At 31.8% G+C, this 12,465-nt stretch overlaps 1 protein-coding gene across 3 annotated transcripts; it reads left to right on the top strand.

The window, feature by feature from the left end:
• Positions 1 to 2,849: 2,849 nt before the first annotated feature.
• LOC136205840 (pentatricopeptide repeat-containing protein At5g16420, mitochondrial) lies at positions 2,850 to 8,903 on the top strand. Of its 3 annotated transcripts, none has more exons than XM_065996653.1 (4): positions 2,850 to 3,060; positions 4,192 to 4,298; positions 5,572 to 5,697; positions 5,967 to 8,903. In XM_065996653.1, the coding sequence occupies exon 4, from the start codon at positions 6,216 to 6,218 to the stop codon at positions 7,818 to 7,820; it is 1,605 nt and encodes a 534-aa protein (XP_065852725.1). In that variant the 5' UTR covers positions 2,850 to 3,060; positions 4,192 to 4,298; positions 5,572 to 5,697; positions 5,967 to 6,215; the 3' UTR covers positions 7,821 to 8,903. The 3 variants fall into 3 exon arrangements, with proteins under 3 accessions (XP_065852725.1, XP_065852726.1, XP_065852727.1); XM_065996654.1 differs by having other exon boundaries at positions 5,952 to 8,903; XM_065996655.1 differs by lacking the exon at positions 4,192 to 4,298.
• The last annotated feature ends 3,562 nt before the right edge of the window (positions 8,904 to 12,465 follow it).

Raw genomic sequence — 12,465 nt, 5'->3', positions numbered from 1 at the left:
AATAAAGAACTTCCCAGAGCCTATTACGATTAGCTAAGAAAGGATCAGCATAAACAAAGGTAGAGAAGAAAGGATTGTCACCAGGCAAGTTCACTTTGCAATGAATGAACTGCTTATCCATACTAATAATATCAAAATGAATTCGATCTGGCTTCCAAAAAAGCCAAATCACACCAGCACGACCAATAGCTTCCGATCTAATACAACTCCAATTTCTAAACTTTTTAACCACCTCCTCTGCCTTAACACCACTAATCATCGGTTCCATCAAAACAAAACAGGAAGGATTAAATTGCTTAATTAAATCATTAACATGGACCCAGGTAGCCTTGCTAGCCGCTCCTCTGACATTCCAAGCCAACAAATCCATAGAAAGGAAGACTACTGACCACACCCAAACCTTATAAAAGGTATTTATTAGGGGCTCCTAAGAGCCTTCCTGAGGTACCATTAGGATCCCTCTTATCTAGACTATTTTCAGAATTCCTAGAATTCTGAACACTTGTATGTATACAATCAATCTACCAATTATTTTTTCATTTCTTTGTTTTGAATCTTATTTTTACTTCATTTATCCTTTCCGGTTTCTGTCGTTCCATTCTTCATCTCATTCACTCTTCAGTTTATAGTCCTACACACAATAAAAATTAGAATTATTTTATTATCGATTATCCGATCGAAATAATTGATTAACCGAATTTAGTGGACTATTATATGGTTAGTGTTTTTAAAAAACCTTTTTTTAAAAGATATTTTTTGAAAAACTTTAATGTTCTAAAATTTAGTATGTATCAAACAATTCTTTTAATATTTATAATATTTTATATTTAAATTCAATATTTATTTATTTATAGCACTTATTTTACAATTTTCATGAATCAGTCCCGTTTAATTGGATCCTAATGTCCAAACTCTATTTGGACCTTCACCATTTTTTTAAAAAAAAAAATTGTGCAATGCGCTTACATTAAAGAAGAAAGAAAAATCACCACCAGACCCAGATGTGATTCGAACTCATGACCTCCCAAGATATAGGTAAGCTCTATTTGAACCTTCACCCTTGAATTAATAGGTAATCTAATCCTATGGTACACAGGACTGTTTCATGGATAAAGAATCTAGACAACATAATTTATAAAGAAAAATCCGTTTGATACGATTTATTTATTATCATTTTTATTGTATTTACATGATCATGTAAAATTTATAGATATAAATTAGCCTTAATACATCATTTGCTCCCTGAACTTATCCAAAAAGTTTGATTGGCTCCCTGAACTTTCAAAGTGTCCCGATAGCCTCCTGAACTTGCATAAAATATTCAATTAGCCCCCTGAACTTGCATAAAATGTAATAATTTGATCACATGATCGCAAAAAAGTAAGTTAAATGCGGAAGATGTATTCCACGCATCTTAAAATGTGATTACATAATTAAAAATAGATTAAAAATAAAGTTATTGTTTGCTCAACTATACAACTTGTCTTCTCTAATCTAAGAACCGTATACTCTGATTTCAGTCGTTTTACTTTTTTTAAGACTCGTGCAATACATCTTCCGCATTTAACTTACTTTTTTTTAGGATCGAGTGATCAATTGATTATATTTTACGCAAGTTTAGGGGGCTAACTGAACATTTTATGCAAGTTCAGGAGACTATCGGGACACTTTGAAAGTTCAGGGAGCCAATCAAGCTATTTAGATAAGTTCAGGGAACAAATGATGCATTAAGCCTATAAATTAATATTGTATAAAATTATGTAAAATACACAGATGATATAACACGTTTGACATTCCTAACAAACAACTTATTTTTGAATGTGCATATCAAAACTACGTTGTTTTTACGTAAAAAAAACATCATGAGGTTTCTGATCTTTCATTGTTTGGTGCATTAAACTCTCGATCTTTTATTTAGACACATTGAATCCCTGATCTTTCATTGTTTGGTGCATTAAGCCTTCGATCTTTCATTTAGCTACATTGAGCCCTTGATCTTTCATATATGTGTGTATTAAGCCCTTCCGTAAATCAATTCATATATGAGTGTATTAAGGGTATGTTTGGTTAGGTTTATATAACCGCATCGTTTAGCATTTTTTCTAGACATTGTAGCATTTTGGAACTTTTTACGAAAAGCTCTTTTTTAGAGTTTTTCATGAACATTGTTTGTAGTCACTTACTATTGACAAAATTATCCTTCTTATTTGTACAAAATTGTTACTTTTTAACATTATTTTTATTTTTAGGCATAATGCCCATTTGGCTCCTTAAACTAAACTTTCAAAGTTAATTAGAATCTTAAACTATTAAAATAATCAATCAGGTCCCTAAAGTAAGCAAAAATCATCAATTGAGTCTTCATGCTAAACAAAAATCACCAATTGAGGCCTCAACGAAAATCATCCGGTTGAATAGTTTTAGACCATCTTCCTCAAACTCATTTTGAACCAACACAGAGATTATTATAGTAAATAGTCACAATTTTTTTATTTTAGGATAAGATGGGGACTCACTTGATGATTTTTGTTTAGCTTTAGTTTGAATGTAATGCCTTATTTTTAGAACATAATTATCGAAAAACAAGGTTTCATTGTGTTCAATATATTTTTTATTTTTATTTTTATTAATTTGTTGAATTAAACAGGTCCTTAATATATTTATATATGAATTGATTTATGGAATGACCTAATACACTCATATATGAAAGCTCAATGGCTCAATATTTCTAAATGAAAAATGTAAGGCTTAATGCAGCAAACAATAAAAAGACCAAGACTTCGATGTTTCTAAATGAAAGATGGAGAATTTAATGCAACAAACAATGAATGAAAGATAGGGGTTCAGTATGCTTTTTGCCTAGTTTTTATGGTGCTATTATACATGTCCCTAATTCCAAACGCACCAAAACCCTATTGGTAATTTTTCTCAACTCTTATAGCTTCTTCTCAAACAAATTGCATTTGCATTGCGTGTTTAAGCCTTTAGGATTTTGTTTCATCGGCTCGCCGTTGATCCGGCATCTCCTTCTCGATTCATCGCTCTCTGATCCCTTCCATCGTAAGTCTAACCTAGTCTTTTTCCTGGTTAATTTTGTTGGTTTGAGATGGAATTAAGATGGGTATGAGTATTTGAGTTTGGTCTGTACTCTGTTTTGATATTACCCTTATAATTTGTGCTCTGATTAAACACTGATCGTTATATTAATGATTGAATTGAGATGGGCTATTGATCACTATATAGTTTGACTGTTTGTGCTATTCTGTTCATAAACGAATTACTGTAATACATTGCCTTGTTGCAGAAAGATTAATGCATCAGGCCCCGCTCCCTTGTACTTGATCAAATTGAACTTGCTGATCAATTCAAAGTGTTAATTTATACGGATTGAAAGGCCTATTACTTTAACCAATAAGCCAATTTAAGCAAGTTTAAAAGGTCAATAAGTCATTTTAAGCAAGTTCAAAGGGTCATTAGGTGACTTTAAGCAAGTTTAGGAATCCAATAGATCATTTTAAATAAGTTAATGAGACTAACGAGGCATCTTCAAAGTTCAGGGGTCAATCAGAATATTTGGCAAGTTCAGGGGCCTGATATGTTTAAACCTTTTTTTTTTTGCTTCAATTATTTTCATCTGAGCTTATAGTTATGCAATTTCAATGTTTGTTTGTAATTTTGCTTCTTTGGGTAATAGTAATGTATGGCTTTCTCTCCCCCCATCAACTTGGTAAGGATCCTCTACTTTCAATTGATTATATCCAAAAACGTGTTCTGTTGAAGTTAGATTGCTGTAAAAGAAGATCAGTTGTCATAATAAAGTACTTTTTTATTGTATAATAATAAAGATATAATTATATATTATGACTAAATTACCATTACATGATTTTTCTAAACGGAAGTGACTTCCCATTAGGTAAACTCACTGATAATTTAAGCTTAAAACAACTGTATTAGAAAACTTGCACTTTCAGTTGTAGCCTAGGATTCTTGGCACGACGAAAACCATTTATTTGGTTTATTTGGGTTGGTCTAGGTATATGATATGATGGTTTGAATCAAGGGATAAGTAAAGGATAATAAGGGGAGTGAGAGTGTTCCGGCCGATTGAGAAAACCTCAGCAGCCCCGATTACAGTAATCTTTGTTTAGCTCTATTTTTTCTTCTCCTTGACTACTTTGGTTCTTCATGCAGCTTCCGCCATTGATTCATCATCTTCTTCAGGATTATTAGGGTTTTGGGATTCAGCCATTGCTAGGCTAAAATTATGCGGTCAGATGCTTCCTTTCCTATTAGAAAAGGTTAGTGCTTTGCTTTGCAAGTTATCTTAACTTTGATTAGTTTCGAGTTCTGAATTTGAGAGTTCAATTCTAATTGTAGGCCTGATTTCTGTGTAAGGAGTTAATTAGAAGGGTAATATTTCTAAATGGGATTGTCCAACTGAGAGGCCTTGAAACTTCTGATATGAGAGTGACCTACCCTTTCTCTGCTATCTTGGAATTAAAATGCTGATAAAATTACAAGTCTATCCTAGTTAGTTTGATGGATGCGAATTGTCAAAATTCGAAGATGTAGTAGTTGTATATTATTTTTAATTTAATGGATTTGGATGGTTTAGTATGAATATTGTTAATCTTTATGTAGATTTTTTAGTTTTTTTTATGTTATTACTTTCGGTGTCATGTTAGCAGGTTGGGTTTTGTTGATGGGTTGGGGTTATCTCGTTGGGCTAGTTCATGTAACAAATGGGGTCGAGTTAGCAGATTGGATTGTGTTAGCTCAACACGTTTAGTTAATTAAACGTGTTATGCATGTACTGTATTTATGCGATCATGTTTGTGTTGGATTTTTTAACACTAATAGTTAATCTTGTCGTGTTCATCTCAATCCATTTAACACTAATCCGACACAGACGACCTGTTGACATGATTTTCTACCTTTAGGCAATTAGACTGCATTGTTATATGGTACGGAATGTTGGGTAGTGAAACACAGTCACATTCATAAGATGTCGGTGGCGGAGATGCGTATATTGCGATGGATGTGTGGTTATACGAGAAAGGATCGGATGAGGAATTAAATAATTAGGACGAAAGTAGGGGTTACATCTATTGAGAATAAAATGAGAGAAAACCGACTAAGGTGGTTTGGTCATGTTAGACGAAGAGTGTTTGATGCGCCGGTTAGAAGGACTGAAGAGTGGCAAAGGGATGAAATGGTGAGGGGTAGGGGAAGGCCTAAGCAAACTTGGAAGATGGTAATTGAGAGTGATATGAGTTTATTGGGGATTGAGGAAAATATGGCAGTGGATAGGACGCGGAGTGGGGGGAGAGAATTTATGTCGCTGACACGACTTGATTTCACGGTTTCATATGACGGTTCATGTTAGCCGATCCCGAATCATTTCGGGACTAAGGCTTTGTTGTTGTTGTTGTATACTGCAAGTCATTGTTTTAGAATATTATAGAATTGGAAATAATTAGCTTCATTACAGTTGCCTCTGTGCTGCAAGTCGTTTGGAATTAGCTTGAGTACTTAAAAGCAGTTAATCTTTTCTTTTTTTCCTTTTTGTAGCTTTTATGTTAGTTATTTCCTGCTCTGAAGGCTCAGTCCTTCCAAGCATATTCCTTGAAAAAGGCTTCATGTCCACAGAGGAGCAGTGCTTGTTTCTATTTTCAACAGCAAGTTACTCTTCAACAGGTTAGTCTCTGTCGCTCCGCTCTCAGCCTTTCTAACTTCGATTTTACAGCAATTCAATGTTTTGAGAGCTAGTTGACTGTGCCTTTGGTCTTGTTTGGTTTGATTGTTTTGTTTCTCTGATCTATTTAATTGTGGAAATAGATTTGAACTGAGCTTTTTCTTCCACTTCTTTTGCATTAATCTGACACTTATATATTTACTTCTGAGCAATTTATTTATTTGAATGCTTCTTTGTTTTTATTCATGGATTTCAGTTCCTGATTTTTCAGATCGAGTTGGGTTCTTGATGGTTAAAAGAAGGGAAACAGTCTTGGTCTGATTTTGGTATTCTGATAGTTTTGGGAGTTTGCACTTTATCTGACGGTACATGGTTTTTCTTTTGATTTTCCCTTGGAATCTGCTCAATTGTGTTTCTTGTGTTGCATTCATTGGGAATAAGCTGAAGCCAGTGCTAATGCTAGCAGTGCAACAGAGGCAAGTTTTTATTGCATGAAACAGAGGCAATCAGAGTTTTCGCAATGATGCTATGTTTCGCTCAATCTCACCGCTATCCAATCATAATCCCTCTCAAACTCGTCCATTCATTCGCCACCATAAATTCCCTTCCTGATGCCAGTCCAATCACCTCTCTCGATCAACCCTACAAGGTCACCCCTCCAATCAAACATTGGCCCCAACGCCTCCATCCTAAACGTCTTGTTTCCTTGATCACCCGCCAACAAAATCTGGACCTTGCCCTCCAAATCTTTGAATATGCTAGCAAATACCAGCCGGGTTTTTCACACAATTACGACACCTATGATTCCATTATCCACAAACTCTCCAGCGCTCGCGCCTTTCAACCTATGGAAGTTTTGCTATCTGATTTGCAAAAGGCTGAAATCAAATGTGGAGAAAATCTGTTCATCAACTTGATCCGCAACTATGGTCTGTCAGGCAAGCCTGACTTGGCGCTCAAAACTTTTATCCGTATCCAAGACTTTAAGGTACAGCGTTCAGTGAGATCCCTTAACACACTATTGAATGCTTTGGTGCAAAACAAAAGATATGATTTGGTGCATACCGTGTTCAAGAATTGCAGAAGCTCGTATGGAGTTGTCCCTAATGTTTTCACTTTTAATATTTTGATTAAAGCACTCTGTGAGACGAATGACGTTGAAGCTGCAGTCAAGGTATTTCATGAAATGCCCTCCATGGGTATGATCCCAAATGTGGTCACATATACCACTATCTTAGGTGGGTATGTTTCTCGTGGTGACATGGTTAAGGCTAAGAAGGTTTTTGCTGACCTTTTTGATAGAGGGTGGTTGCCAGATGCAACAACCTATACGATATTGATGAACGGGTACTGTCAGCAAGGAAAGTTAGCTGATGCTATTAAACTTATGGACGATATGCAAGTTGAGCCAAATGAGGTAACTTACGGAGTGATGATCGAGGCATTTTGTAAGGCGAAAAAGGCTGGTGAAGCATGTAACCTCCTCAATGACATGCTTGACAAAAAGTTTATACCCTGTTCTGCTCTTTGTTGTAAGGTTATAGATGTCTTGTGTCAAGAAGGGAAGGTGGAGGAAGCTTGTGAGTTGTGGAAGAGGATGTTGAAGAAGAATTGCACCCCGGATAACGCAATAACGAGCACACTTATTCACTGGCTATGTAAGGAGGGGAAAATAAAGGAAGCTAGGAAGCTGTTTGATGAGTTTCAGTGCGGTTCAATCCCGAGTCTTATAACATACAATACATTAATTGCTGGGATGTGCGAGAAAGGCGAGTTGAGTGAGTTAGGGAGATTGTGGGATGATATGGTGGAAAAGCGTTGCAAGCCTAATGCTTTTACATATAATATGCTGATTAAGGGGTTTTCTAAGGTTGGGAATATCAAGGAAGGTATTGGAATTCTCAAGGAGATGTTGGAGAAAAAATGCTTGCCTAATAAGTTGACTTATAGTATGTTGATTGAGGAGTTATTTAAGATGGGAACAGACGAAATCAATAAGGTTGTTTCCATGGCTATGGCAAGTGGAATGGATCGTGATTCTTGGGACCTCTTCTTAAACAAGGTTGTAATTAAGCCGGATACAGGGAAAGATGTTCTAGATCGATTGTTAACGGAGAATGAGTAGCAAATATCATCAGGCATAGACTTCCTCAGCTTCGTATACTACGGGTATTTGACCGAATTATTTGATTGGTCCCTTGAATTTTGGAGATGTCTTATTAGACCCTTGTGACATGATTAACCGCTTAGTGCTGCGCTGCAGAGTAAGAGGAGATTTTGACAAGTTAAAACGTGTATTACTTTAAATATGTTCGGGGATCAAAGCAAATTCAGAAAGCTAATACCTCACTTTAAGTAAGTTCAAAGTCCAAAGTTGTTCTGGATGCTGTTGAGACATTTCTAAAGCTCGGGATTTAATGAGATTAGGATTAAAGCCTTATTTGGCTTGTGGTATCCAAAATGTTGGCATTTGGTGCCTGTTGTATATTTTGGTAATATTTAGCGCCTGTAGTATCTTAATTTGTGACATTTGACCTATGTGATATGATTTGGTAACATTTGGTCCGGGTATTAGGCCCTCATATAGATGGAAAGATAACGGATCCGACAAGGGCCAAATGTCACAAATTAGGATACGGCAAGGGCCAAATGTTACCAAATCATACCACACGAGTCAAATATCACAAATTAAGATACTACAGGAGCTAAATGTTACCAAATCATGACATGGGTGTCAAATGCCAACATTTTGGATGTCACAGCGGCCAAATAAGGTTTTAATCCATAAGATTATTTGGCCAAGCACAGGTGTATCGAGGCAACTTCGGTTTGTGCTCCATTCTTTGCCTGCTCATGGAGACCTGATGTTCGAATTGCTCTGAAAACCGGTATAGATTATATGCTCTCTCTCTCCTCCTGCAATCCAGTTCTTCTTGTTTCAGTTTCTGACATGTAAATGGAGGCAATACTATTTGGTTTGCCATTATTATGCTATATGGAAATTTAATCATGGCCTTTAATTCACCCAAATGTCAGTTTTTTGGAGATTTTTTCTTAAATGTTGTGAAAGTTTATTGGTCGTTCTGCTAATGGTGTGGTTTACGAATTAATTAGAGTTATCTATTCTATGTCATGACTTGTAGAATGATCGGATAGACTCCGACCACCAAATTGTATTTGTCCAGATTTGTATTTGATTTGCATTAATATATTTTTTTTCTTAAAAAAACATCATTTTAACATTTTTATATAGCACTTTGGAGATCACTGTAGGACAATATTTTATATTCTTAATTATGTTGTTATCAAAATTGTGGAGGAGATCCATTTATCTCGTCTTGGAAAATGCTTGATAGTGGTTAGAATGATACTAGCACAAGGGGAAATCTTTGATGAATACAACATATTAATCGGTTAATCAGCTAAAAAAATAAAATAAGTAAATAAAAATAACTGAAATAAGTAAATAAAAGTTAAAAATTAAAATTTATTGAATATTGTAAAATCTTGGTTGTTTTAGTAATAATATTAAAAAGATATAAATAATGGTAAAAAGGAAACGTGAAATATGAAAATAAGAATGATCCTTTGTCAAAATTAAATAAAACAAATATTTTTTTATACAAAATTTTAAAAATGAGTTTTTCGTAAAAAGTTTCAAAAAAAAAAATTAAAATCTGATGTTTTATACATTTAATCGGATATTATATATTTCTTGCTTTTAGATTGAAACGCTAAAAATTACTTTAAAAAGTTGAAACAAACGTTCTCGTAAAATGTTTGGTTATTATTAATTAAGAAATAATTTATAGTTTTTTTAAATTAATATCTGCTAGCTACAACAAACAACAATAATTAAACCTAACTAGTCGAAAACTCATGCGATGCACGGGGGTATGAAACTTTTATGTAATTTAGATAAATAAATAAATTGACATTTACTTTTAAATAATTTTATATCATGCTATGAAAAAAAATTATATTATATATATTTGAAATTAATATATATTTTTTAATGATAATTTAAATTAAATTAATTTTAAAAATAATTGACTACGTTTTTATAGAATTTTAACTAAAGGTGGATGATTTATCTATTTTTACAAAATTCAATGATTTGTACTTTTTAGGAATTTTAATACATTTTCATATTCCAAATATTCTGTGAAACAATAATAATAAAATAGCAGATTAATTAAGAAATATATTAGAATATAATAAAAAATCAAAAATTGAATTAAACTGTAATTAAAATTAAATATTATATTTACGATACAAAAGAATTACAATATAGATTAAACAAAAATTGAATTAAACTACAATTAAAATTAAATACTATGTTAAAATGAAAGCAACATCAATATATTATTCTATAAACTATTACAATCAATACTTTTCTAATGTTGCATATGAAGAAACTTTATCAATTCAATATGTTACATATAAAAAGATAAAATTTGTAAGAATTAGTCACAAATTCATCTTGATGATAATTATTTTGTTTGATGGAATTTCATGATCACCAAGTATTCGAATTAAACTATTCATTCTGCTACAATAACTCAATATATCTAATTGAATCAGTTTAAGATGATGATTTCTCTTATTTTCATCTCGTAATATCTCATCAAGACATTCGATCAATTTGTTCTTCATTCTTTCACTATATAGAATATCAACCATACTCGCAGATATCACTTAATTGACTTCATTAATATTTTCTAATAATTATATATTCTTAAATTTTGTAAGTAATAAAAACAAACAAAAGAATTGAAAAAAAATGAAGGGACGAAAAAGATAATTAGGAGAGAACCATCTTCCTCTCGGGTTTTTTTTTTTTTTAAATAAGAGAGAATGTCGAGACATAAGCGTATAAAGAGGAGAGTGAAAATATTTTTTCCCATTAATTAAACATTTTATTTTTTCTTAATGAGGTATTAAGTCCATAAATTAATTTTAGTTAAATAGAATTAAATTGCAATTGTAACCACTCAGTACAAAAAAAATGTTTTATAATTAATATGTGAAATTAATTATATTAATTAGAATCATTATGCTCAACATTTGAGAATTTGAAGAGATTCAAATAATAATATTTTCTTAATTAATATTTTTCAATAATTTGTCCTATGATCATATTTCATTTTCATCTGTTAAAAACTCTTGAAATACTAACAATTTTGTACGAACCATAATATAATAGTTAAAAATTATATAAGCCAATGTTGCAAAAGCAATTATCTCAATATCCATAATTAATGTACATTTTTAGGATTTTGAGCATCAAAATTTATTTTTATTTACCTTGATTTTGAATTCGTATCTAGCATAATCCACATTCTTCAAGAATAAACATCTTATCAAGTGTATTAGACGCTTACAATTTTCTTGTCTATAAAATTGGGAAAAAATAACTTCTTGATAATAATAATAATAGTATAACATAATTTATATTGAAATAAACTTCATTGTAAGTATAATATTCCAATATTTCTTTAATATTTTATTTAATATGTCTCAAACTTCAATGAACAACTATCGTATGAAACTTTATATCTATTTGTACCAAAATGCATAAAAATAAAAAAATATAATCCATATCGATTAGCTAAACTCAAACTAAAAAAATGAGTGGATTTCAACATGTTCTGAATTAGAAAAATTAATCTAACCTCAATTAAAACTAAAAATTGAGTTCATAAAAAGCCGAAAATCTAAATTTTAGTTAGAGTTCATAAAACTAAAAATTGAGTTCATAAAAAGCCGAAAATCTAAATTAATCTTTATTTTAGTCATTTTGAAAAATAAATAAATAAAAAGAAAACATGGATAAGGTAGCGAGAGGTATAGAATCTGGATAACGACAGAAATGGAATTTCATCTCTGAAAGATGAAACTATAACAACAATTGTTTAATAAAAATAAAACAACAGCACAATTGAGAAAGCCAAAAATTGAGTTCATATAAAGCTGAAAATCTAAATTTTAGTTAAGAGTTAGCAATCGAAACGATAACACCTAGCAACATATACTAAAAAAGAATACAAATTTACAAAATCTTTATTTTAGTCATTTTGAAAAAAAAAAGACAAATAAAAAAGAAAACATGGATAAGGTAGCGAGAGGTATGGAACCTGTGTAACGACAGAAATGAAATTTCATCTCTGAAAAATGAAACTATAACAACTATTGTTTAATAAAAAGAAAACAACAACACAATTGATAATAAAAATAACTACAATATATGAAAAAAAATCGAATAATTACCTGGAGAAACATAAGAATTTCTTGTAATTTTTGACACTTTTGTGTTTTCCGGTTTTAGTTGTTCATGCATCTTCTATTTCTGTTGGATTTCTTCAATTGAAGCTATCAGTTTGGAAAAAAAAAATACAAATAAAAAAGAAAACATGGATAAGATAGCGAGAGGTATAGAACCTGGGTAACAACAGAAATGAATCTGAAAGATGAAACTATAACAACTATTGTTTAATAAAAATAAAACAACAACATAATTGAGAACAAAAAAACTACAACATATGAAAAAAATCGAATATTTACCTTTAGAAATATAATACTATCTACCGTGACCAATGAATATAATGGTGGAATACTATATATCATGCTTTATATAGAAGTTTATTTGTGACTTTTGGATTTCCTTTGCTTTGTGTTTTTTCATCTTCCCTTGCTTTCTTTTATTATTTTAATTAATAGGCTAGTAATTATTTAATATATTATAAATATAAATTTGTTATTTTTAATTA

Source organism: Euphorbia lathyris, chromosome 9, assembly GCF_963576675.1.
Source record: "Euphorbia lathyris chromosome 9, ddEupLath1.1, whole genome shotgun sequence".
Lineage (NCBI taxonomy): Eukaryota > Viridiplantae > Streptophyta > Magnoliopsida > Malpighiales > Euphorbiaceae > Euphorbia > Euphorbia lathyris.
The sequence above is the reverse complement of the archived record's forward strand: the minus strand, read 5'-3'. Positions and strand labels throughout refer to the sequence as shown.